The 21,942-nt window shown below is 56.7% G+C and overlaps 1 protein-coding gene across 1 annotated transcript; it reads right to left on the bottom strand.

Moving 5' to 3' along the window:
- Window positions 1-83: 83 nt before the first annotated feature.
- Window positions 84-21,830, bottom strand: F8 (coagulation factor VIII). Its single transcript, XM_082771227.1, has 26 exons — window positions 21,339-21,830; window positions 18,630-18,754; window positions 18,232-18,354; window positions 17,837-18,049; window positions 16,743-16,814; window positions 16,250-16,357; window positions 15,004-15,225; window positions 14,482-14,734; window positions 13,471-13,642; window positions 12,485-12,578; window positions 11,617-11,828; window positions 11,134-11,284; window positions 10,787-10,996; window positions 6,920-9,572; window positions 6,382-6,547; window positions 5,995-6,201; window positions 5,242-5,470; window positions 4,948-5,130; window positions 4,632-4,748; window positions 3,356-3,427; window positions 3,012-3,097; window positions 2,731-2,886; window positions 1,815-1,959; window positions 1,210-1,358; window positions 753-929; window positions 84-515 (listed from the first exon to the last, which is right to left on the bottom strand). The coding sequence occupies exons 1-26, from the start codon at window positions 21,485-21,487 to the stop codon at window positions 360-362; spliced, it is 6,600 nt and encodes a 2,199-aa protein (XP_082627353.1). The 5' UTR covers window positions 21,488-21,830; the 3' UTR covers window positions 84-359.
- Window positions 21,831-21,942: the final 112 nt, after the last annotated feature.

Genomic DNA, 21,942 nt, shown 5'->3' with positions numbered 1-21,942 from the left:
ATTAATTACTAGCTGCTGGTAATGCTGACTGAGCCCCTGGGGACGCTAAGGTTGGGGAAGAGGAGAAAGCGCAAAGATACTGGAAAATTACTGTTTAATTCTTCAGCATTATGCCTGACTACATGGCATGTGGTAGACGAGGGGCAGGTAGACTGATGACAAACCATCCGCCCCATCAGCAGGAGCCACCAGCATGGCCAGGGCTCCTGGAGCAGAAGAAAAAACCTCTGCTGATGCCACCAACACCTCCTGGACACAAGGAGCGAGCACAGCCCTGCGGGGCCAGCTCCATGAGAGTTCAGTGTCCAGCAGGACGTGGGTCCGTGGGCTGGCACTGCCCGTGCCTGGCCCTGCAGCCGTCAGTACTCCTGCTGAGTGTCACAGCCAAGGAACTCTATCCGCAGGGCGATGTGGTTGTGCCACTGGCGGGGGTGTATCCTCACGTAGCGGGCAAAGAGGGGTGGCTCCAGGGTGTTCATCACTGTGCCGGTGTGGTCTTTGTTTGCCTTGAAAATCTGGAAAAGGGAGAGAAATCTGGGGTGCTGTCTGCTGTGCTGGGCTCTGGAGCAGTGAGCCCGTGACTTGGGGACACGATCAACATGGACAAGCAGCTGTTGGGAACTCTTTAGGATGAAGAAAAGCACAGCTTGGCTCACTGCTGTTGCAAAAATGCTGTGAACATGTTTGCTGCAAAGGGCTGAGCTTGCTGCCCCAGGGCTGCTGCGGGATGGCTGCGGGGCGGCTCTGCCTACCTTCTCCTTGCCATCCTGCAGGACTGGGCTCCAGTGCACGCCGTTCTGGCTGCTGGAGACAGCAAACTCCTTCACGAACATGTGGGTGAACACAGCCTTGGCACCTTGGGTTATGATTGCCGTCACCTTCTTGGTTGCTTCAAAGTCCACCTGCAGCCACTCGTTGGGGCTGTTGCTCTGGGGGCAGACAGACAGACTCCCGTTAACCCCTCAGCAGCACCGCCAGCAGCAATGAGAAGACACACTCGATGCAGCTGAAGTCAAGCTGGCCCTGCACATCACCCCAGGCTTCACCTGCCCCATCAGGCACCCGGTTGTAGCTGCTGGGGGCAAATCCCCTGCCTGCATGCTGGCAGCCTGCATGGTGCATGCGGTTGAACCACCATTCATCATGCCTTGGCCAGCAAACGCAGCAAGCACCCAGCCTGCCTGCCTGGGGTCTCCCTGCGTGGGCTACCTGTGGTCTCCACGCGTTGGTCCTCCCCTGAAGGTTGAGGCGGGCCTGGGAGGGGGACCAGGTGGAGAAGACGTTGGTGCTGTGGGAGGATGCGGAGATGCGCTGGTCGGGGATCCTTCTGCTCTCCATGCCTAGGGGCATGGAGCAGCCTGGAAGAGAGAAGCAGTGCTTGTCAGAGTGGGCCCCTCGTGGAGATGCCTCCTGGCTGCTCCCTCCTCCAGCTGCCCTCTGTGCACTTCCCTGTGCCTTGCTGCAGCATCGTGGGCCCTGCACTGCTCGGTGCCCTTGTCTGCAGCGTGGCTCTGGCTGTAATTCTAGCTGAATTACACCTGCCACTCCTCCACCTTCTTTTCTCACTGCTGCCTGAGGTTTCAGGTGGTTCAGGACAAAGCCCTGCGCTCCTTCTGGTGCTGCTGCCTCTTAGACCGCAATGAGGTTTTCCACCTTCGTTCCCCCAACACCTTAATGCCACCTTTTTCTCCCTCCACAACTGCCAGGGGAGCCCCGAAACACAAGGAATCCTGAAACACGCAGAGCTGGAGCACTCAGCACCCCACTGGATCCTGCCCCAGCCTCAGCACCCGGTGCCCCGAGGCGGGACGTACTGTTCAGGTCGCAGCCGAGGAGCTCCATGCGCAGCGTGGTCCGGATGCTGTAGTGAGTGGGGTTGATGCGGATGTACCGGGCTATGATCGGGGGGCTGAAGTGATTTTCTTTCACCGCCGTTCCATCCACGTTTGCAAAGAAGAGCTGCAGGGAAAGGGTAAAACAAGGGGCTCTCGTACTGGTGGAAAGAGAGCTAGGCAGGACAAGGATTAGCATGGACAAGAGCATTTCAGTCTGGCACTTTGTATCTTATCACCATCCTTACAAGAGGACAACAGCTCAGGGAAGTATTTTGAGATGTGACTCAGACTAAGGGAATGCGAACAGGGCAAGTCAGGGCAAAACACTGAGAAACAGGACTGGGAGAAACTTGGGGTCCATACAAATAAACTTTTTATATTTTTACCAAACAAAAATAGTAATAATAATAATAAAAAAAAACGTTCCTGTGACTTTTGAACTTGGGAAGAGTTTTGGCCACAGCTGGTATACTCGATGGAGGCTTTTCTGGGTACTTTTCTTCACCCACTGGAATGGCCAGCCTATGTGTATTTAGGTTGTGGTTTTTCTAATAGAGATCCACCAAATCATCTGCATTTGCACACTGTTTTTAGAAAGCCAAATTTGCCTTTGAGGGTCAAAAGAGATATTCAGGAAAAATCTTTTGCCTACCTCTAATATCAAACATAATCCTAGTGTTGATCTCACAGCCACGTAGGATGGTGGAAATAATTTATAGTGAGACAGATGGACACAGAGTGCTTGCAGATCTCTGAGCTGCAGTTCAGTGAAGGATCACTCTTCCCGTCCTAACTAAATATCTGGGGGCTCAGGAGATATCTGTCTTGTGTGCAGAGCTCCCCAGCCCTCACCACCCCAAGAGGCCCCATCCTGGGAAGCCACTCTCCTCCTCACCATCTGGGTGCTGGTGGCGTTCCCCTTGTATTGCCTCCACCTTTGCCCGTCGAGGCTGTAGAAGACAACAAACTGGGAGACGTAGAGACTGGAGAGCTTTTGTCGAGCCCCTTGGGTTTTTATGCCGTGAATGATCATGACGTGCAAAAGGTCCACCTGCAAACAAAATGTGGGGGTTAATTTTTGATGGCTGTGCCTGTGTCCTTCTGCCCGGTGCACCAGCCACTGGCGTGCCCTTGCAGTGTCCCCAGCAGTGTCCCCAGCCCCGGGGCCCCTCTCACCTGGATCCAGGCATTGCCATGAGCAGTGCTCCAAGCGTTGATGGAGCCGGTGTTGTCCAGCCTGGCCAGGTAAGGGGCCCACTGCCCTGCAGGGAGAGTGCACAGGTATGAGGAGCACGAGGCAATGCAATGTCCACCTGCAGGGTAGGGCCTGAGCAACACTGATCTCTCAGGGTGGCCACGTGCAGAGTGGCAGAGCCCTGACACGATGGGAGGGCACCCCCAGGTGGGACCCCAGTGTAGGCATGAGTGGAGGGGACCTGTTCTAGCTGAGCCTTGGCCAGGGCACACGCTTGGGCTGTGCTGGCTGAAGCTGCCCCTCGCCAGCAGTGCCCCCTACTCACCGTACTGCCCCGACGCCGTGATCTGAGAGTCCGCAATGTGGCCTGAGGCCAGCCCCAGGGCATTTTGACAATCTGCAGCCCAACAGGAAGGGGGGAGAAGGAGAAAAACAGAGAAAAACAGAGAGTTGGTTAGATAGAGAGGCTTTTGAGTCTCTCCCAACATGGGGAGCCACCTGCAGGCTCAGCAAAGTGTTCTCAAGCCTCCAGGAGCCCCCAGACTCATTTATCTCACACCAAGTGGGAAATCTTATGTGTCTCCACATCCACCCCTGAATTTTCAGGGTCCAGTAAGTCCTTGCTCCTGACCTCAATGTCCAAAGCAAAGTTCCCATCACCAGTCTCCAGCCAAGTCGGTGCTGTGCTCCCCAGGCCCCTGACCTCCCATCCCCACGTCCCTATCTCCCAGCAATGCTGACAAGTGGCTCTTCCTTACACCCGTGTCTTGCTCCCGGGGCTTTTTGTTGCCAGGCAGCACCATTTAAAAACAAATATCACGTCGCTAAAGGGAAACCTGCCTGGCACCCCTGTCTGTCCACGTCTCTCTTCTGGTCTGCTGAGCACAGGGCTGTTTGCCTCGTACAATAACTCCTATTATTAGCTACTTGTCATTTCTTGGCATCACTGCTGCATGGCAAATGCTTCTGGGGGAAAATGCGAATGAAAAGATGAAATCTTAAGCAGATTTTTAACTGATGGAAACACTTTCTGGCTGACATTTACTGCTCCTTTAGAAAGAGGAGAGGGGCTGTCATGATGTGATAAAACACCCAGCCTCACAAACCACTTCCCCCAGTGCTATTTACGGTGAGGGAGAAATGTGTTGTTCTGGGGGAAACAGAGACAGATTTCCTGTGCGTTTTTGGCAGTTGCTCTCAGGGATGTTTTCATCAGCACGACCTGCCATTGGGCAGTGTTGCACTCTGTGCCTCAGTTTACCTCTTGGCATGGGGTCAGGCACTGGGCACATCACCCTCCTGACAGCATGGGCTTCAGTCACTGGCGTCAGTGCATTTTACAGGGGGTCTAGGGAAGCTCAGTTTTGGAAAATGTGCCCTGGGGGCCAATATTTGCAGCCCACTGAAGCTGGTCCCCAACCTTCACTGCATCTCTGGCTCTGCTAGGGATGGGTAAGGTGGCAAGGGCTGGAGTCAGGACTTCAGTGAGACCCAGGGGACCTCACTTAGACAACCCACGGAGAAAGCTGAGAGCCCTGGGGGACAGGCAGCTCAAAGCATGCTGTACAGCAGCACCTGGCCCTGCTGCTCCGGTCACTCACCCAGGTTGTACACGAGGAAGAGGGCACTCATCCCAGCTTGCTGATGCTCCCCCACTTTGCACTCCACCTGCCAGATCCCAGCGTGTGAGGGCCACATCTCCACTGTCCCGAAGACACCTGGGCAGGAATGGAGAGCAGAGGGGAGTTACCAGCCATAGCATGGTACCGTGGTGCCAGGCACTGTGCAGACACACAGCCTGACTCTTCCAGACCCGTTCCCCATTCTCGCTATCCCCCACAGGCTTGGCACACCCTAACAGGCACGGACACAAAGCCACGCAGCTGGGCTGTGTGCGGTGCTCGTGCTGTATCTCACCAGGGTAAAGGTTGTAGACTCCCATGTGGTACTCCTGGCTAGTCCTGACGCTGAACGTCTGCCCGTGAAAGTGGACGGAGTGGATGTCCTCGGTGCTGCCCATGTTCAGGAGGTGCCACCGGACCCATTGCTGCTGAGCCATCACCAGCCCGGGCAGCGTGTCCCTCACGTAGCCATTGATGGCTGGGGAAGGCAGTGGTCAGGAGCAGCTGGATCACAGGGTGCCTCAAGGCCCCGAGTTTCCCCATCCCAGTATAGAGTGTGGGATGGAAAAGGCAAGGGCAAAGTCCTCACCATGGAAGGAATGGTTTCTCCTAAAGTCAGGGTTGTCCAGCTGGATGCGGCAAGGCGGGCGGCAGTTCCTCTTCATGTTCTCCCTGAAGTACCAGCTCTTGGTCTCGTCAAAAATGGTGAAGAGCAGGGAGAACTCCTGCACAGCCAGCTGCCGTCTGGAAACAGTGTTCACCACGTTTTGGCGACAGATGATGAGTGGCCCGATGAGGCCCGAGTGCAGGTCCTTCTCCTGCCGGGGAGCCAGGAAAGAAGTTGGAGCAGGATGTAACACTGATGCTCACAAACGTCACAGCAGCAAGGAAAGTGGTGGCCCTGCCTGCATCCCTGGCCTGGCTCCCACCCATATACAGGGCTTGGCACGCATGGGGTGGGAGGGACACACCGGGAACCCCTCTGTCCCCAGCTAAGGAAGGCTGCACGGCAAGTGTTTGTACGTGCTTTCAAGGGAAGTGGTGTCCCTCTGTCCAGCTGTGCTTGACTAGCATCACAACCTAGGGGCCAAATTCAGCCAGATTTGGCAGAGGCTTGGGTCCCAGAAGGCAAATTCCCTATAAGTCTCACAAAAATGTAGAACTGGGAAAAGGGGGGAAGCCAAGAGAAGATGAAGCAGCAGCACACATTCATCGCTGTATTAGACACCTGAGAACTACACCACCATCGGCTGCTCTAAGCACAGCACCAGAGGAAAAGCCTTGAGCACACAGCCAGGGCTGTGCCACCCACGCCTCACCACCTTCCCAGGCTGCCACCCACCAGATCCACGTTGGAGAAGTAAGCCCAGGCCTTGCAGTCGAACTCCTGCGTGGTGGGTGCCATCTCGGGCAGGACTTTCCAGGAGTAGTCCCGCAGCCCGCCGGGCTGCACCGCCTCCTCGCCCGACACCGTGTCCCGCAGCTCCTCGTAGCCTTGCAGCGTGGAGTGGAAGGAGAAGGGCCGCGAGGCCATGTTCTTGAACTTGACCTGTGTTGGAGTGGAGGAGAAGCAAAGGGAGGGTAGGGAGGGGATGGAAGCAGTGCTGAGTGCCCCAACGGGCACTGCAGAGCCTGCAGGCACAGCTCAGGCTCTTCGCTCAGGCTGAGCAGAGCCAGCAAGGGGGGTCGGGATGTCAGGGATTACAGGAAACAGGGACTTTCAACTCACCATGATCACATCTTCAACTTCTGCCCTGATGTACGGCCCGAGGATGCCCAAGTGTTCGTCCAGCTCTCCCCGTATCAGTGGCTGAGTGAAGGAACTGTCCAAGTACTCTCGGAAAACCACCTTGCGGTACTGTCGGAAAGGCTTCCTCCGGCCGCTCCGGGGGTCCCTGCGGGGGTGAGGGCGGTGAAGCAGCGTGGGTGACATTGCCCCTTGCAGACAGCAACAGGGGCAGGGCTGCTGCGGGGCCCAAGGGCACAGCCACAGGCACCTATGCTGAGCTATGTGGGGGGAGAGGGGGCAGATCTGCACCACCAGCTGGGTGATGCAGAGCCTAGAGTATCCCTTATGCACTTGCAAGGATGCTCAAAGACCTTAGAGGTACTGAGCTCCCTGGGTGGAGGTGCAGTGCTGGCAGCATCCTTCCCCTGGGCTGCTTGGCACAGTGCCTGGCTGGGCCACACAGTCACAGCCCCGTGATCCTGCCTGTCCCCAATGCCACGCCATGCCAGGGCAACACGTGAGGGGCAGCAACACTTACATGGCTTTTAGGAAGTGCTGGGGTCTCTGGTTCCCGTATTCCCACATCACCTCCACTGCTGCAATGAAGTACTGCCGTATCCGCCCCTGGAAGGAGCGCGGATCGTGCTCCCCTTCTTCGTAAATGTCAAAATCCTCCATGGCCTGCTCTGTTTCACCATAGTCATCGTAGTCCAGTCTGTCAGCCTCTGGCCTCAAGTTGTTCAGTGTCAGGTTCTCCCCGTGTCCTGGGGCACGGCTCCTCTCCCCCACCATGCTGCTGCTTTCCCCGTCCTCCTCAGGGTGTCCCCGCTTCCCAGTTTCTCCAAGGGCAGTTTCCCCCCCGAGCACCTGCCGTTCATCCGGACTGGCTTGCACATGCTGGGCTGGTTTCTCGGTGGTGCTGTGGCCGAGCTCAGGACTGCTCAGAGGCAGGGAATAGTCCTCCTCAGAGGCCAGTTTCACGGGGATTTCCTCCGGGCTTTGCCCAGAGGTGATCTCTGGCACAGAGCCCTTTGTGGCATTGGCCTCCAGCTGCTGAGGCCGGGGACTGAACCGGGCCCTCTCCAGACCCGGCTGCTCCACGGCATTCGTCTCCTCCTCCAGCTGGCTTCTCCCCTGAGCCTGCTCGCCCCACGGAGCCCCCCAGGCAGCCCCTCTGCCCGGCTGTAGCTCAGACAAAGCTGGGCTCTGCAAGCCCCCTGCGTGCCCCGCTGCCACCGCTGAGACCAGGTCCCAGTTTGAGGCCAGGTCTGCGGCCACAGCACCATCCTGCGGTCCTGAGCTGCTGGCTGCTGGCACTGCCTGTGTGGGAAGGGAGCTGGTGCTGTGCTGAGCCCCCCCGCTGCTGTTCAGGGCTGGCCCCCCCTCAGCAAGCCTCTCCTCAGCTCCGTCTGCAGGCACAGCCTGTGGATCACCCCTGCCCGGGCGCTGCCTCCCTTCAGTCGAGTTCCCCGTTTCTTCCAGGCTTGGCTGGGTCACCTCCACCTCAGCCTCAGAACTGTGCAGTTCCAGGGACCTCTTCTTGAAGCGAGTGCTGCAAAAAGGGGAACGAGGCCCGCACCCTCTCCTTCCCACTGCTGGCTCAGGGGTCTGGCTGACCAGATCCTGCTCTGCTCTGCTCCCCGCAGAGGGGGATGCCCTGCTGCCAGCAGTGGTGCTGGGAAGGCCCAGACCCTGCACCAAGCCCCTGCTCTGCAGTGACGTGGCTTGTCGGGGCCTCCAGCCAGGGCTGTTTGTGCTCGGGGCTGGAGCCCCAGGTCCCTGAAACTGCTCAGGGCTGTTTAAGAAACCATTTGGGTGCTGCCTTGTGTCATTGGCCACAAGGTTAGGTTCAGGAATGACAAGACTGTCTGTCTCCGTCAGTTCCTTAGTGGCCGTAGCACCCTGAAACACGGCCTCCAGGATTAACTCATCCCTCTCTTCTGTCGTTACGTAGCTGGAAGGTTCAAGGTCATTGCTGTGTGCAAAGGTGTCTCCGAGAAGGCTCGTGCCTTTGGCAAGCTCACCAGCTTCTTCTGTGCCAGTTTTTTCAGGCAAGGAGTTACTCACATCTGTAAGGATTTGTTCTTCTACAGACCTTCGGGGTCCTAGGTCTAGGAAAGAAGTATTTTCCCCTTCAAAAGATTCATTAAAGCCTTGTGAAACCACTTTGTGAGGTCTTTTCTCCAGCCTAGCAATTGAGGAATGACTGCCTTCTCCTGTGTGGCTCTGAGACCCAGCACGGGAAGTCCTGTTGTCCCCTGGCTTGTCCGAGGGTGCTGAAGAACTGGCCAGTGTGAGGGAGGAGTTCGGGTCGGTGCTTAAAGCCAGCTCCGTATTGATTGTCTCCCTTGACTCATGGAGATGTAAGGGCATTTCATCAGCACTCTGTGAAGATGTGTCTTGAAGTCCCAGACCGTGCTCCAGGTCGTTCTGGTGAAACAAGCTCCAGGTTTCTTGAGGAGAACCTTCCCCAGCAGCAAAGGCAGCTGAGTCCTGCAGGCCCACTGTGTGAGCTGTTGTCTTCTGAGGCTCTGCTTCCAGGATCTCTAACGTACCACCAGACTGGACCATCATCTCTTTTACTGGCTCCTGTACTTCTAAGATATTTGTCACCTTATTTCCCACTGTATCATCTGGAGCTGATGGAGCTTGGTGCAGCAGTTTCTGGCCTGCTTCAGAGCTAGCAGCCCCACGGACCTGTTCGCTGACGCTTGCCAAGTGTTCCCCAGGGGGGAGAGCCCCTTGGCCCTGGCTGATGTTTTTTGACAATTCTTCTTCATCTTCTAGGAAGGATTCATAGGACACTAGATCATAGTTTGTCTCCGGCAGAGATGGGGAAATATCAGCTGGATGTAGGTTACCCGAAAATGTTGACGTGCCATTGGAAGAGGGACCAGAAATACTGCCATTGCTCGGGAGGGCTCCGTGGCTGGGTTCTGTCAAGCACAATCTTGGCTTCCCCGTCTCATTTTTGGAAGAGGTGACATTGTTCAGCTGCTCACTCACACATGGTCTGCGCCATCTCCTCCTCTTAGAGAAGCCCCTTGGTTGGGGGTCATAGCTATCTTCTTCATAAGCCACATAATCGTCCTCATCAAGGTATTCGTCATGCTGGCATTGAGAGACTGTGAACTTGGCGTGCATCCCTCGTTCTCTGAAATCAGGATTCAGGCACCCCAGTGTCCAAGTGCCTGTCTCGGGAAAAGACAGGAGGACACCATCAGCCCACTGCAGTGGGAAATCAGAACTGCAATCCCCATGCCACTCCCTTGCTAGTGTAACCTCTATTTTCAGACAGCCTCTAGCTCACGCTAGTGATTTCACCATTTCCACAGTCCCTAGAGCATCTTACAGCCAGGCTCACAAGACATCAGGGTTGCTGGTAACACCAGAGGCGATCCTGACAAGCATCACCAGCAGGGCTGGTGCTTCCTGCCAGAGCTCAGCGAGCTGCATGCACCCATGAGGCCCCACCAGCCGCTTGGTGAGAGGAGTTAATGTAGTGAGAAACCACAACACCTCCAGGATTATCGCCAGCAGCAGAGCAATCACCATTATCCACCCCCAAAGACGTGCTGGTGCTGGCAGATACACCTCTCTCCCAGCCCAGACGCAGCCGTCATGTCTCTCCCACTCGAGGAGAAAAATGAAAAGGCTGCCTCTTGCTCACATCCCCAGCCAACGCACTCGCTCCCCGCCAAACAAGTGTGTAATAACCCAGCTCTGACGCTGGAGAGAGCTGTCATCTGCTGCTGGCCGGCTGCTTGCCTTCCTCAGATAAGCAGGCGGAACGCAGACCTCAGAGGGATGCAATGTTTGGCTGGAATTTAGAAAGCTTCCTGGGTATCTGGATACCCAGAAATACTCATGTATACTCATGACCAGTGTATCAGTGTTGGCTAAATTCTGTGTTTCCTTCATTAGGGAGGAAATGTGTAATGGCTCTGCTTTTGCAAATGCTAAGGGAAAAAAAAAAAAAAAAAAGCTGAGTAGGAGGAAATAAAAACCAAATCCTTCCTAAGACTTCTCTGCATCCGGTGTGCCTGTCCTTGCAGAGATGTGTGGGTAAATTTGATGCCATGAGCAGCACTGGAACTGCAGCAGGGACAGCATTGCCACTGCCACCACATCACTGCAGCCAGCTTACTGTCTTGGCAGCATGCACGTGACATTAATGCACCCTATTCGTGAAGTAAGATACAGTAATTTAAACCATTTCTTGGCGTTAAGCTTTTGGGAGATATAATCATGACTTTGCTGCTCCAAGAGGCTGAGCATCCCTTTGCCCTTGGGGTTGCCAACACGTGATCAGGCCCCAGACCCCAGCATTGCCCTGCCTGGAGATGCTCACTTTGCCCTGCTGTGATGCCCAGCCCGTGGTTATGGAATAGCCCGTGCCACTAACCTGGCTTTTCCACGCTCATGAAGACAGTTTCTCCAGAAAATGGGAAAAGGGTAAGCACGTCCTCAAAGACCGTGTTGCGCTTGAACGTGTTTCCAGAGAAGAAGACGGAGAGGAAATCTGTCTGGGCCCCAACGCTCAGCACATACCAGTACACAACTTCGTGCAGGCAGACGTTCAGTTTCAGGTTGTCAAAGACAAAGCCATTAACAGCTGGAAGAGAGCAGGGTGCGAGACATTTCATCAGGACCTGGCTCCCCAGGGGCTGCCAAGCCATTGCCCGTTCCCTGGGGCAGGGACCAGCCAGTTTCTGCCTGGGATTTGTGGGGAGCCTCCCGCTGGGCACTTACTGTGCATCACGTTGGAGGCATAAAACTGGGGGTCCTGGGTATCCACGTGGGCTGCATCGGTGCAGAACCGCCTGATGTTCTCCTCCAGGTACCAGCTGCGGTTCTCATCAAAGACTGAAAACAGCACCAGCCTTGTCTCGTCCGACATTATCTGGGAGGCAGAGAGGGAAGGGCAGGTTGCTGGCCTGGCCAGAGCAGCCCCCGGGGTGCAGGATGGCTGCCAGCCCTTAGCCTGGGTGCACGGGGAGCAGTTTGCTGCTTTGCACATAAGGTGGGGTGCAGTCTTAGAGGGAAGGGAGCATGCAAAGGGGGAATGGGGAAGACAGGGGGGTGGGACTGACTGTAGGGTTGAAGGCAACGGGACAACCAAATTTGGTTTTACCCAGATATTTCGCCCACCACAGTTATTCCAGCCTTTCAGCCTGGCAGTTAAGGTGGCAAAGCATCCCCTTTGCCTTTCTTTGCCACACCTGGAGGACCTACCTGATTTCCCCTCTGGTCCATGGACTTCTTGAAGCAGATCAGGAGGGGCCCGATCAGGCCCGAGGCTGTGTCCCGTTCCGGGTTGACGGAGCTGTAGTAGAAGCGAGTGAGGCAGCGAGGATCTGCTTGCGTTGGCCCATCCTCTGTCGTGACCCTCCAGCTGTAGGTGAAGGACTGGCCAGGGGCAATAGGAATGTCCTTCACGTCCTTAGCTGCCAACACACAGCCCAAGGGCACATCTGTTAGGTCTGGACTGCTCCTGCAATGGGTCATCCTGCTTTGTAATAGAGCTCAGAAAGGAGGATTTCTGATAGCAGAAGTCACACAGAAAACTACCCAAACTGGTAGTTTTGGTACCCAAAAGGGCTGGTGGGCCACTTTGCTCTTTTGACTCTCCTGAAAGAAAACCTGAATTGGGATAATAATGTGTCACAGACACACACCAGCTCTGAGCTCCTTAGCAGCTGCCATCCCTCTTCTGCCACTTGGCTCCAGTCCCTGCAATTGGACCTGAGCTCGGCACAAGGTGCTCCTGGCAGCGTTCACCAGGGATGGGTGCGATAGGAACTGCTCACTGCAGCCATATCAGAGAGTGGAGGCCTCCAGGGTGAACCAAACCCAGGCCAGCTCCTCGGCTGACAAAGTCCCTTCTTCCAGCCATCACCCGAGCCTTCCTTCGAGCCAGAGAGACATGGCACCAACGGTGACATGAACCAAGAATTGTCTACAGGAGCCATGGGTCTCAGGTGCTCGGATGGATGAGTTGGGCAGCTAAATTTACCACAGGCTGCGGGAAGCTCTCCTGGCTCAGGAAAATGGCACTGGCCACCTGACATCCTAAACACCCATGGCCTGCCCGCGGCCTTACCTTGAGAGGACCTCATGGCGTGGTACGGCCTTACGCTGGTGAGGCCGTGAGGGTAGATGTTGTACGGTCGGCTCGCCAGATTCCTGAACACAATCTGAAACAAGGACAGCCAACAGGACATTTAGCACTGCCAGACCACTGTGAGCCCTCAAGGCTGCCCTCAGGGTGTCCATGCAGGGCGAAATTGCTGGGCTGTGGTATTGGCACTGCCCACATCCGAAAGGGAGGAACCCGGACACATCCAGGACCACAAAGAGAGAGGCAGTGCAGAAGAAATGACTGCTTGTTTCTCCACCAGTCTATGCTGACCATCTTTCCGGGAGGTGCCCACTTCGGGTACATTTTGGGAGGGCACAAAAATGTCAGATTTATGAAAGAGTGGGTTGCTATCTTTAAACTACCTTTCCGTATGAAACAGAAGAGCTCTTTCAATCCAGGAGGCCTTGGAGGGACAAAACACTGAGTGTGCACAGCCATCAACAGCTTCAAAGTGCTCCCCACTTAACAGCCTTTCATTTACGTCCCCAAATAGCTCTGTCAGAGCTTCGCCACTTCTCCTGGAAACCATCCCTTTCCTCCCAGCAGCAAACAAATCGAGCGGGCAACTGGGCATGTGAGCAGCCCCCAGTACTGCGTGGTGAGAACACTCAGATGGAGAGGAGTGGAGAACGAGAAGGCACTTCTGCCTCAGGAGATGGTGCTAGGTGCCATGGGTCATGGATTAACTCAAATAAGATGCCTACAATGAAGTCAAATCAAGGGGGCTGAGCAAAATGATGTTCATTCCTGCTGAACTCAGCAAGAGTTTTGTCTTTCAATAGCATCTCCCTTTCTGTTGAACTTCGGACATTATCAGACATGATAGATCTCCCCAAGGATCTATGTCAGGCCACAGCCACGAACCAAGAGCTATTAGGAGGAACAGCATCAAGCTTTTAAGCTTTCCCCTTCCAGTCTTTCTCTGTGGAGAATAATCACTCTCTTACCTTAAACTGATCTCCAACCTCCCCCTTCAGGACAGGTCCCAGAATTCCCTTATCTTCTTGGGACATCTTGCGCGTCTTGAAGGATGCATCCTTATACTCCACAAACACCACTTTCTTATACTTTGAACCAATCCGCTGAGGGCCAGCCTCCAGGAACAGGCTCGTGGTGTTTCTGCAGGCAACAAAGAGCAAGTGGCCACATGCAGGATGGCATCCACATGCATCCCTGGCAGCCCAGGGATGGCCCAGCCAACTGCTGCACAGAGGCAAAATAAAAATATTCTCATCCTCGCAGGACATCCTGCGAGTGGTGACTGGGGGAGCTGAGAGCTTGGCGGGCTGTCCCTTGTCAGGGGACATGTGTGGTATGTGGATATAATGCAGCAGAGCAGCTGTCTGTTCTCAGCATCCCAGCTCCTCCGCAGGAGCCAGACCCGAGCTGGAGAGGACATCCCCTCTGGTGCCCCCTGCCAGCCCTCCCTTACCCCACGAGGGGCTGCAGGTGGCTCTGGGGGCCGGGATCTCCACCTAGGGCAGAACCCGGTGACCCCGCTGCTGAGACAGCCCCAGCCCACACCCCCTGTGTCAGCAGAGTGGCACCGGGGCAGGTGACAGGCGTCACTGCCATGTGGTGCTAAGGCACAGAGACTAACAGAGTGTGCCCTTTGGAGCAGGTCCTTCTGCACGGACAGCCACCCACACCTCAGGCTGCGGGCACGTCTCCCAGCCCTGGGGCAGGAAGCCACCAGGGACTGCTGCCTGCAGGGGCTGACCCTGCAGATCTGCACGGTGGAGCTGCCCCAGTGGGCCACCAACGGTGGTGTTTGGTAAAATGTGGTAAACACCAGTTCCTGCCTTCCCACAGCTCCCCAGACCTATCCTTGTGCTGCGTCCTTAGCTGGGACAAAGCTGCCCAGGCTGGGCAGAAGGAAAATAAACTGCTGGGGAGAAGGGGAAGACCTGGCAGAGCTGCCTCAGGGCAACCCCGTGGCCTCGGGAGCTCACTCTCACCTATCCAGAGATGCCGGCTTCATAGGGGCATAGTCCCAGTCCATTTCCTCAGCCGCGATGTAATGGGTCCAGGTCACAGGGTCCTTCTTGGCAAAAGAGCGCACTTGGATCACATGGTAAGCTTCCTCTTCTTCTTCTTCTTCTTCTTCTTCCCCAGGGTCGTCCACCTCCTCTGGCTCATCTGATAGCTGCCCCATCTTCAGCAGGCGCTCCTCGGGGCACTGCTCCACCCTCACAAGGGCCTCCATGCCGGCTGCGTTCAGACAAGGAGCAGGAAGGGCCATGCTGACTTACCTGCATGGGTGCTGGCACCCCCAGGCTCTGCTGGAAGACGACCTCTCCACTGCCATCCCCACCAAATGTGTCCCCAGGCAGGCCAACACATGCCATCCCGGTCACAGGCCAGGTTGCACGTGGTTATAGGGTGATTGAACAGGGATGGCCTTGGAGCTGCAGCACCACACAGAGCCTGGGCCATCCCCTGAACCTCTTTTCCCCCGGGCTCCTGCAGGCTCAGGTTACCTTGCTGGTGGGACGGTATCTGGCAGAACATCCGAAACTGGCCGGCTGTTCCTGGCATGGTCTGAGCTGTGAGATACGTGGCAGGGGAGATCTCCAGGCTGCTGAGACGATGGCCCCTCACCAGAAACGTGTGTCCCTCAAAGAAGATGGAGTGCACTTCTGGCCCGGTGCCCAAGCCTATCACGTGCCAGTTGACCTGCTTCTTGAGGCACAGCGTGAGACCTGCCGGGAGGGGAGGAAAGCACCCGGGAGTCAGGACATCCCTGTGTCCATCCCTTGTCTCTGCTCTTGGTGCCACGGACATGGTCCCCTGCCCCACAGGCTTCCACAGGAGAGGTCACACATAAATGTGGGCTGTCTGAGCACAGCAGAGGGGCAGATCGCATCACCCGGCTGGAATAAGGCCAGGCTTACAGAACGGTGGTCTAGCCCCTGAAAGTGCTTTGGAAAAAGCTGAGAGAAGCGTGCTATGGGAGCTCACAGCGTGGTGCAAGATGAGCAGACGCACTCCCTGGCTCTATAAAACAGGAACAGGGAGCTGGGAAGGGGAAGTGTTTGTCTGATCACGGCGCTGGCAAGCCTCACGCCCAAACACTGCATCAGGGGCAGGGCTGCAGCACGTCTTCAGCAGGAGCTGAAATACCCCAGGAAGGGCAGAGAGAGGTCACCAGGCTTATTTAAAGGCTGGAGAAAATTCCTTCGTTGGAGAGTTTCAAAGAGTTCAGTGTGCTTAGGAAATGGGAGAAAACTTGAGTGCCTTGTAAAAATATTTTCCTGAGGAGAAATCAGTGTGTGCCAAAGGGCTCTGCAATTAAGTGGGGAAGGGAATAACAAGTTCCTGGAAACTGAAGCCAAACAAAGTCAAATACAGAGTCAAGCACTTGTTTTTAGCACAGAGTGCCAAAAGTGACTGGAATAGATCCTTAAAGCCAGGGAGGAGACAGGGCGCAGGCTCTGTGCTGAGGGTCTCGGCTCTCCGTTGTCACCTCTCCACCAGAACCTGCCCATCAGACACCTCTCAGGCCATGTCCCACAGCCACGTGGGGGGTGCTGGTGTGGGTGAGAACCTTCACGAGGGGAAACCTGCTGTGCACGGAGCAGGTCTGCTGAGCTCCATGGATCCACCAGCCCAGGGAATTCAGGGGACTTTTGCTTTTGCCTTTTATTGGAGAAAGGTTTGCAGACGTGGCTAGACCCCTCTTGCCTCCCACCACCTCCATCCCCGCCCCGACAGACCGGTGCTCACCGGGCAGCGAGCCGTTGACGTAGCCGTTGATGGTGTGCAGCTCCCCCCTCGTGTGGGGCAGGGACTGAGGAGCTGCTGGGGGGTCGGGCTCAGAGTACCAGCTTCTCCCTGGGGACAGAGGAGGACGCAGTGTGAAAGCCAAAACCCAGGGAGGTCAGTTGCTCAGTGCTTTTTGGAAATGCTCGGAGATCTGTCCACTCCACGTCAACGTGGTGGTGACTGTTGCACATGACAAGGCATTTCTGCCCCCTGTTTCAGCCCATGTGAAGGGTACAGGGGTGGGAGCTGGGGGCTGCAAGCTCCCTGCATCTGGGGCATGGAGGCACGAGCTGCAGCTCGGTACCAGGAGCATGTGGGCCAGGGGTTGTGCAGGGCTTGAACCCTTCGGAGGGAGCTGAGCAGCTGTGCCCACACCATGGCCAAAGCACGCAGCCCAGATCAGGCTGAATTCAGGGTCTGACATCAGCATGGTCAGCTCATTTGGGGCAGATACCTTCATCAAACACTGCAAACAGCATCACAACATCTTGCTGCGTGTCCTGGATCCCATCACTCGCCAGGGTCCCTGCAAGAGGCCACAGAATGGGGCATTTTAGGATCAGCAAGTGCCATGCCCATCTTCCCAGGGAAGCCCCTTTCTGCCCTCCACAAATCAAGGCCAGGCTGTGGATTGGTTTTGCCACATCCCAAGAGGTCAATGACTGTCACAGCCCCATTCCCAGCCTTGCATCCCTAAAACACCCCGGCTGAGAGGCAGCTGCCCCAGCATGCACTGAAGGGTCAGCCTGCCCTGCCTCTCCCTCGCAGCCTCTCAGGATTCACTTAGTCACCTGGAAGGGCCCATTTCAGCCAGCCCCTCACCGGCACCATTGTCTGCACTCCTCGTCTAGACTGTGCTTGTCAGTGGAGAAGTGTTCGTGGCGAGTCATCGGGGCCTGCAGACAGAGCCCCGGGTGAGTCGCACCCACAGGTGCCCATTCCTCTCCGGTGACTCCACCGGGGGCTGGACAACCACCTCCAGGCTCAGCCAGGGGAGACCAGTCCTGCCCCGGCTTCACTTCTTGATGCCGTGCACCCCGGAGGTGGTTAGCAGTCAAGGTTTCCTCATCTCCACGTCCACCAAAGGAAGAGGGAAGGCACAGGTACTGTGGGTGAGGCAGTGCCCCAGGTGTCCTGTTTCTGCCCTTGCTCATAAAAAAAACTTTCCTTTATGTCTTCCAACAAAATCCTGTTTGGCAAAGTGCCCTGGCAGACACTGAATGATTGTAGCTTAGTGAAGCTCTGAAGGAAGACGTTTATGCTTCCACAGAAATTCACCTTATCAATAGATAAGCTTCAGCTACAAGGAAAAGGATTTCATTCGTCGTCTGAAATTCTGCAAAGGCAAAAATTAACCAAGTTCCCTCTCCTGCAGGGAAATCCAGGGGTGTTTGCCTCCCACACTGGGAAGGAACTCTTTGGGGAAAGGGCCAAACCCCAAAAGTGCTGAGCCCACTGCCATGGTGAGCCTCTGGGAGGTGTCTTTGATTCCTCTGCCTCTCAGCCCATGACTGCACCTGACCTGTCCCCACCCTGGGTTGCTCTTACCGGGCCGGCACACGAGCAGGGCTCCAATCAAACCAGAGTTGGTGTCCTTCACACTGTCGATGTTGGAGGAGTAGGAGTGGGTCAGGCACTGTGAGTCGCCGTCTGTGGGGCCCTGGTTTTGCTGGATTTCCCAGATGTAGGTGTGCGTCTTCCCCGGATCCACCCTGTCGCCCTCCTTCTCCAGCTGGCTGGTCTCATCCTCGTACCCTGCACCTGCAGCCAGAGGAACAGCCTGGTTTCACTTTATCCCCAGCACATGGTGGTTACAGAAATGCCTCCTCCCCACACCAAGCCCCTTGGTGAGCCGACACCAGGGTCGGGGAGGGATTTGCCTTCTCCTGGGAGCAGGAGGCGCAGCACAGGGAATCACAGCATGTGGCCGTGGCCCCACTCACCCTCTGACGCCTTCCAGTAGGACACCCCGATGGCGTGGAGGTTGTACGGGCGGGAGGCCAGGTTCTTGAAGGTGATGACCACTGTGTCATAGACTTCTGCTCGGATGGTGGGGCCCAGGAGACCTGGAGGGGGAAGGTGGCGAGGTCAGGCAGCCGGGCGGTCAGCAGTGGGGCTGCCACAGCCGCTCACACCCACCACGGGCCCTGAGGGGCTGGCTTTCCACCTGCACAGTCGGTGCTGGTCCCTCACACAGCACGGCAGCATCAAGTGCTCCAGCACCAGCACTGCCCAGGTTTTACGTATTTCCCACTCCTGGTTGAGGAGCGGCTGGCCTTCACCAGCACCAGCCCAGGATGGGTTTGGCCACCGGGCTCACCGCTCCCTACGTGGTTCTTACCCATCCATGCCGGCTTGGGCTTGGGCTGTGCGAAGGAGGCATCGGGGAACTCCACAAACACGGCCTTCCTGTAACGTGGAAGGGCACCGGGTGCGGGGGGCTGAGGTCCCGGCGGCTCTGACACGCTGTAAGAGGAAGGAAAAGCCGAGGCTGATTGCACAGACGGGCTGCAGCCATCCTCTTCCTCCCCTGCCCGCCAGCACGCCGTGCCAGCCCGGGATCGCTCACCCTCGCATCCTCTGTTTGCTGACAGACACCAGGTGTGTTTGGAGAGGTTTTCCTCAGCTCACGGATGCTGACGTGGCCGTGATTAATGTCATGGCATTAGTCACGATGGAAGAAGACCCAGCAGCAGGCAGCACGGTGCCACACGCGGCTGCTCTGTGCCGCCTGCCCTGTCCCCAGCACCCGTGAGCATGGCAGACATCACCCGTAACCTCTTCTTCCTCCCCTGCTCCCCCTGGAAAAGCTGTGCCAGGAGGCATGGCAGCGCACTCCCGTCTGCACTGCGGCCCAAACGATGTCTCCACATTCATTTCTTTTCTGGCTGAACTGGGATTTACAGCCAGCCCCTACGAAAACACTCCTTGAAGCAGGAGGATAAAGGAGGCTTGGACGTATTTCACACCCCACTTATCTCTGCTGGCCATTTTTGATCTGTAAGCAGCCCAGCTAATTCCTTTTCCATAAGGGATCCAGCACGTTTATCAGGATAACAAAGCCATTAATTTCTCCAGGGATTTCAGAGGCCCGCTTATCAGCCCCAGCCCCAGGACTGAGCCCATTTCCAGTAAGCAGACAGAGCGCCTCCAGCCCTGCTTTGTTTGGAGCAGGAGCCAGGTGGTATTTTTCCCCCCCTGAAGAAACAGCAAGGGCTGCTCTCCCGCTCTGACTAAATCCAGGCAGCAGCTCTCCGCCTGAGTCTTCCTCGAGGGGAAGAGGAAGGAGCCAGCGTGACTAACAAGTTGAGGAAAGCACGTCGGGAGCCCTTGCTTTGCTCACCCCAGGGCCAGAGAACCGTGGGCAGAGCAGGGCTGGAGTCCTTAATCTCTAGCTCGCAGCAAGCCCAGCTTGGAGGCGTATCTGAGACACCAGGGTCCAGTCCTGCTGACTTTGCAGTAAACAAGGGAGAAGCCCTCTGGAGCCGGGGGATTCTGCTGGCACAAAACCCAGCCCCTCTCCACACGTGGGGCTGAGCGTGGGGCCCAGGCACGGTGACAGAGCCCTCGAGGGTTCTGGTCTGAGAGCTCCTGGCAGCTCCCCTGCACGCAGGGTCCCTACCGACTTCCTACCCCGAGGAGCAAAGTTCCTGGCGCGGCCGATCAGCATTGTTAGCCGCAATATCTGTTCATCTCCCAGAGCCAGGAGACGGCCAAGGCCAACACCCCGCACCACCGGAATACTCAGGCAGCTCGGGGCTACGTGGCCGCCAGCGCCAAGCCCCCCAGGGCTGTTTTGGGACACACTGCAGGTCGTGTCTGGGGAGAGGAGAAACTGAAATCATGGGGAACGTGCTGCAGCAGCCCCAGGGCTTTCAGAGGTGCACCCCTGGGGCTGCCCAGCGGTGTCTGTGGTGCCATGAGGGAGAACCAGCGGAGCAGGAGGTGCCCCAGGCACGGCTCGGAGGCACTTGGCTCACCTCTCCATGCCCTTTCTCTGCAGCTTGGCCATTTTCCTGCGTCCTCCCCAAGCGGGAGGAGCAGGGCTGAGGCTGCAGGAACAAGGCACCTCTGTCACCCTGCTGGAACCACGCTGCCCAGCCAGCCCCGCTCCTGGCTCCCCCGGGAGCTGTGCCCATGGGCAGGCCGGTGCCCTCTGAGAGGGCTGAGGTTGTCTTCTGCCCTGGTTAGGAAGGGGCAAACAGCCTCATCCACCTGGCAGGGCCCACAGGGTGGTCCCACAAGGGGCTGCCAGTGGTAACGTGGCTGAGCAGAGGGAGATTCACAGTGGCTCGGGGTGGGGGGAAGGCAGAGAGCAAATGTCACGTCTTTTAGGCATGCTGGTGGGGCGAGACTCGTGCCCTAGAAGTGGTTTTTAGCAATGCAGGGATGCTGGTGGAACAGCCTGGGACAGATAAGAGGGTGCAGGTAGCAGCAGGGCCACACAAAGGGGCACAGCTACATCCACAGGGGCACAGCCACCCAGCCCTGCTCCCCACGCTGGGCTCAGGGCATCCACAGACAGCTTTACATCTCATCCCCATGCCCCAGCCACACAACAGCCACTTTTCCTTCCCTCTCCAAAGCATTCAGACAAAGGCAGCGTGCTTTCCTCCCTCCTCGTGCTGCCTACCAACACCGTTTTTTGTTCAGACAATAAAAGTTACATTCATTCACTAAAGGGAAAAGTCTGGCCCCAGCCAACATCATGCAGGCAAAGATATAGAGAGCTGAAAGAGAAGTTTTCCCAGCACAGCTCCCCAGGCAGAGAGGCACGGGGCTCCCCCTCTCCTCCCCACGGAGAGAGCACCGGCTGGAGAACCAGCCCCAGGCTCCCCGCACAGGCTTTAAAGGTTCACCAAGGAATGGTGTTCAGATAAAGCAGCACAGCTCTGCTGCTCTCCCTCTAAGTTTACCCCACCTGTGCATGATTGGGGTTGCACTTAGCGTGCTGTTTGCTGCCCTACGTGCCCCCAGACCCAGCATCATGTACGCGGGGTGGGAGAGCAGCCCTAGCAGCGTGCTGGAATTGTAACAGAAAAGGCTTTACCCTGCAGGTGTTTGCAGCCCGGAGAGCAGGTCGCTGTGTGTGTAGTCCCAGGCGGTCTCCACGGCCCCGATGTAGTACCTCCGGACTTTGCTGATGCTCTCCTCAAGCAGGCAGAGGAGCACGAGGCAGCGCAGGGCTCCCGCCAGCATCGCGCCTGCGGCTGGGAACCGCTGCGGCTTTAGGAGGAAAAGTGAAGAGGAAGGGAAGGGGAGAGAAAAGCTTTTATCTTCGCAGCCAGCTGTCGTAATCCACAGGAGAAGGTGATTTAAAGCCAGCACCCGCAGCCTCCGTCAGAGCGCTGGAGAGTTTCCCAAAGGCATCAGGAGGAATCACTCAGGCGGGTTAATGCAGAGAGGAGCGTGTGAGCGACGGCCTCTCCCTCTCTTCCTCCTGGGTGGCAGTGACAGGAGGAGAGGAAAAAACAAAGGGAAAGGGAGGGCAAACACGGCATTAAGCTCGGCTGCAGGACCCAGCTGGCTCTGCGTCCCGGCCCGTGTCTGGCAGTGAGGTGAGGAAAGGGAGGGTTGCAGAGGAAGGGAAAGTTAGGTGCGGTCCCTGCCTGGTCCCACCTTCCCTCTCACCACTCAGGGCAGAGAGGAAAGAA

Source organism: Aythya marila (assembly GCF_965140915.1).
Source record: "Aythya marila genome assembly, chromosome: 13".
NCBI lineage: Eukaryota > Metazoa > Chordata > Aves > Anseriformes > Anatidae > Aythya > Aythya marila.
Note: the sequence above shows the minus strand (reverse complement) of the source record. Positions and strands in the feature narration are given on the sequence as shown.

Excerpts from the sequence above, each read along its gene's own strand:
- F8 (XM_082771227.1), bottom strand. The coding sequence starts at position 21,487 with ATGCTGGCGGGAGCCCTGCGCTGCCTCGTGCTCCTCTGCCTGCTTGAG. Across the intron at positions 13,643-14,481 it reads AAGCCGGCATCTCTGGATAG|AAACACCACGAGCCTGTTCC; the intron begins GTGAGAGTGAGC and ends TGTTGCCTGCAG. Across the intron at positions 3,098-3,355 it reads CACGGCGTCGGGGCAGTACG|GGCAGTGGGCCCCTTACCTG; the intron begins GTGAGTAGGGGG and ends CTCTCCCTGCAG.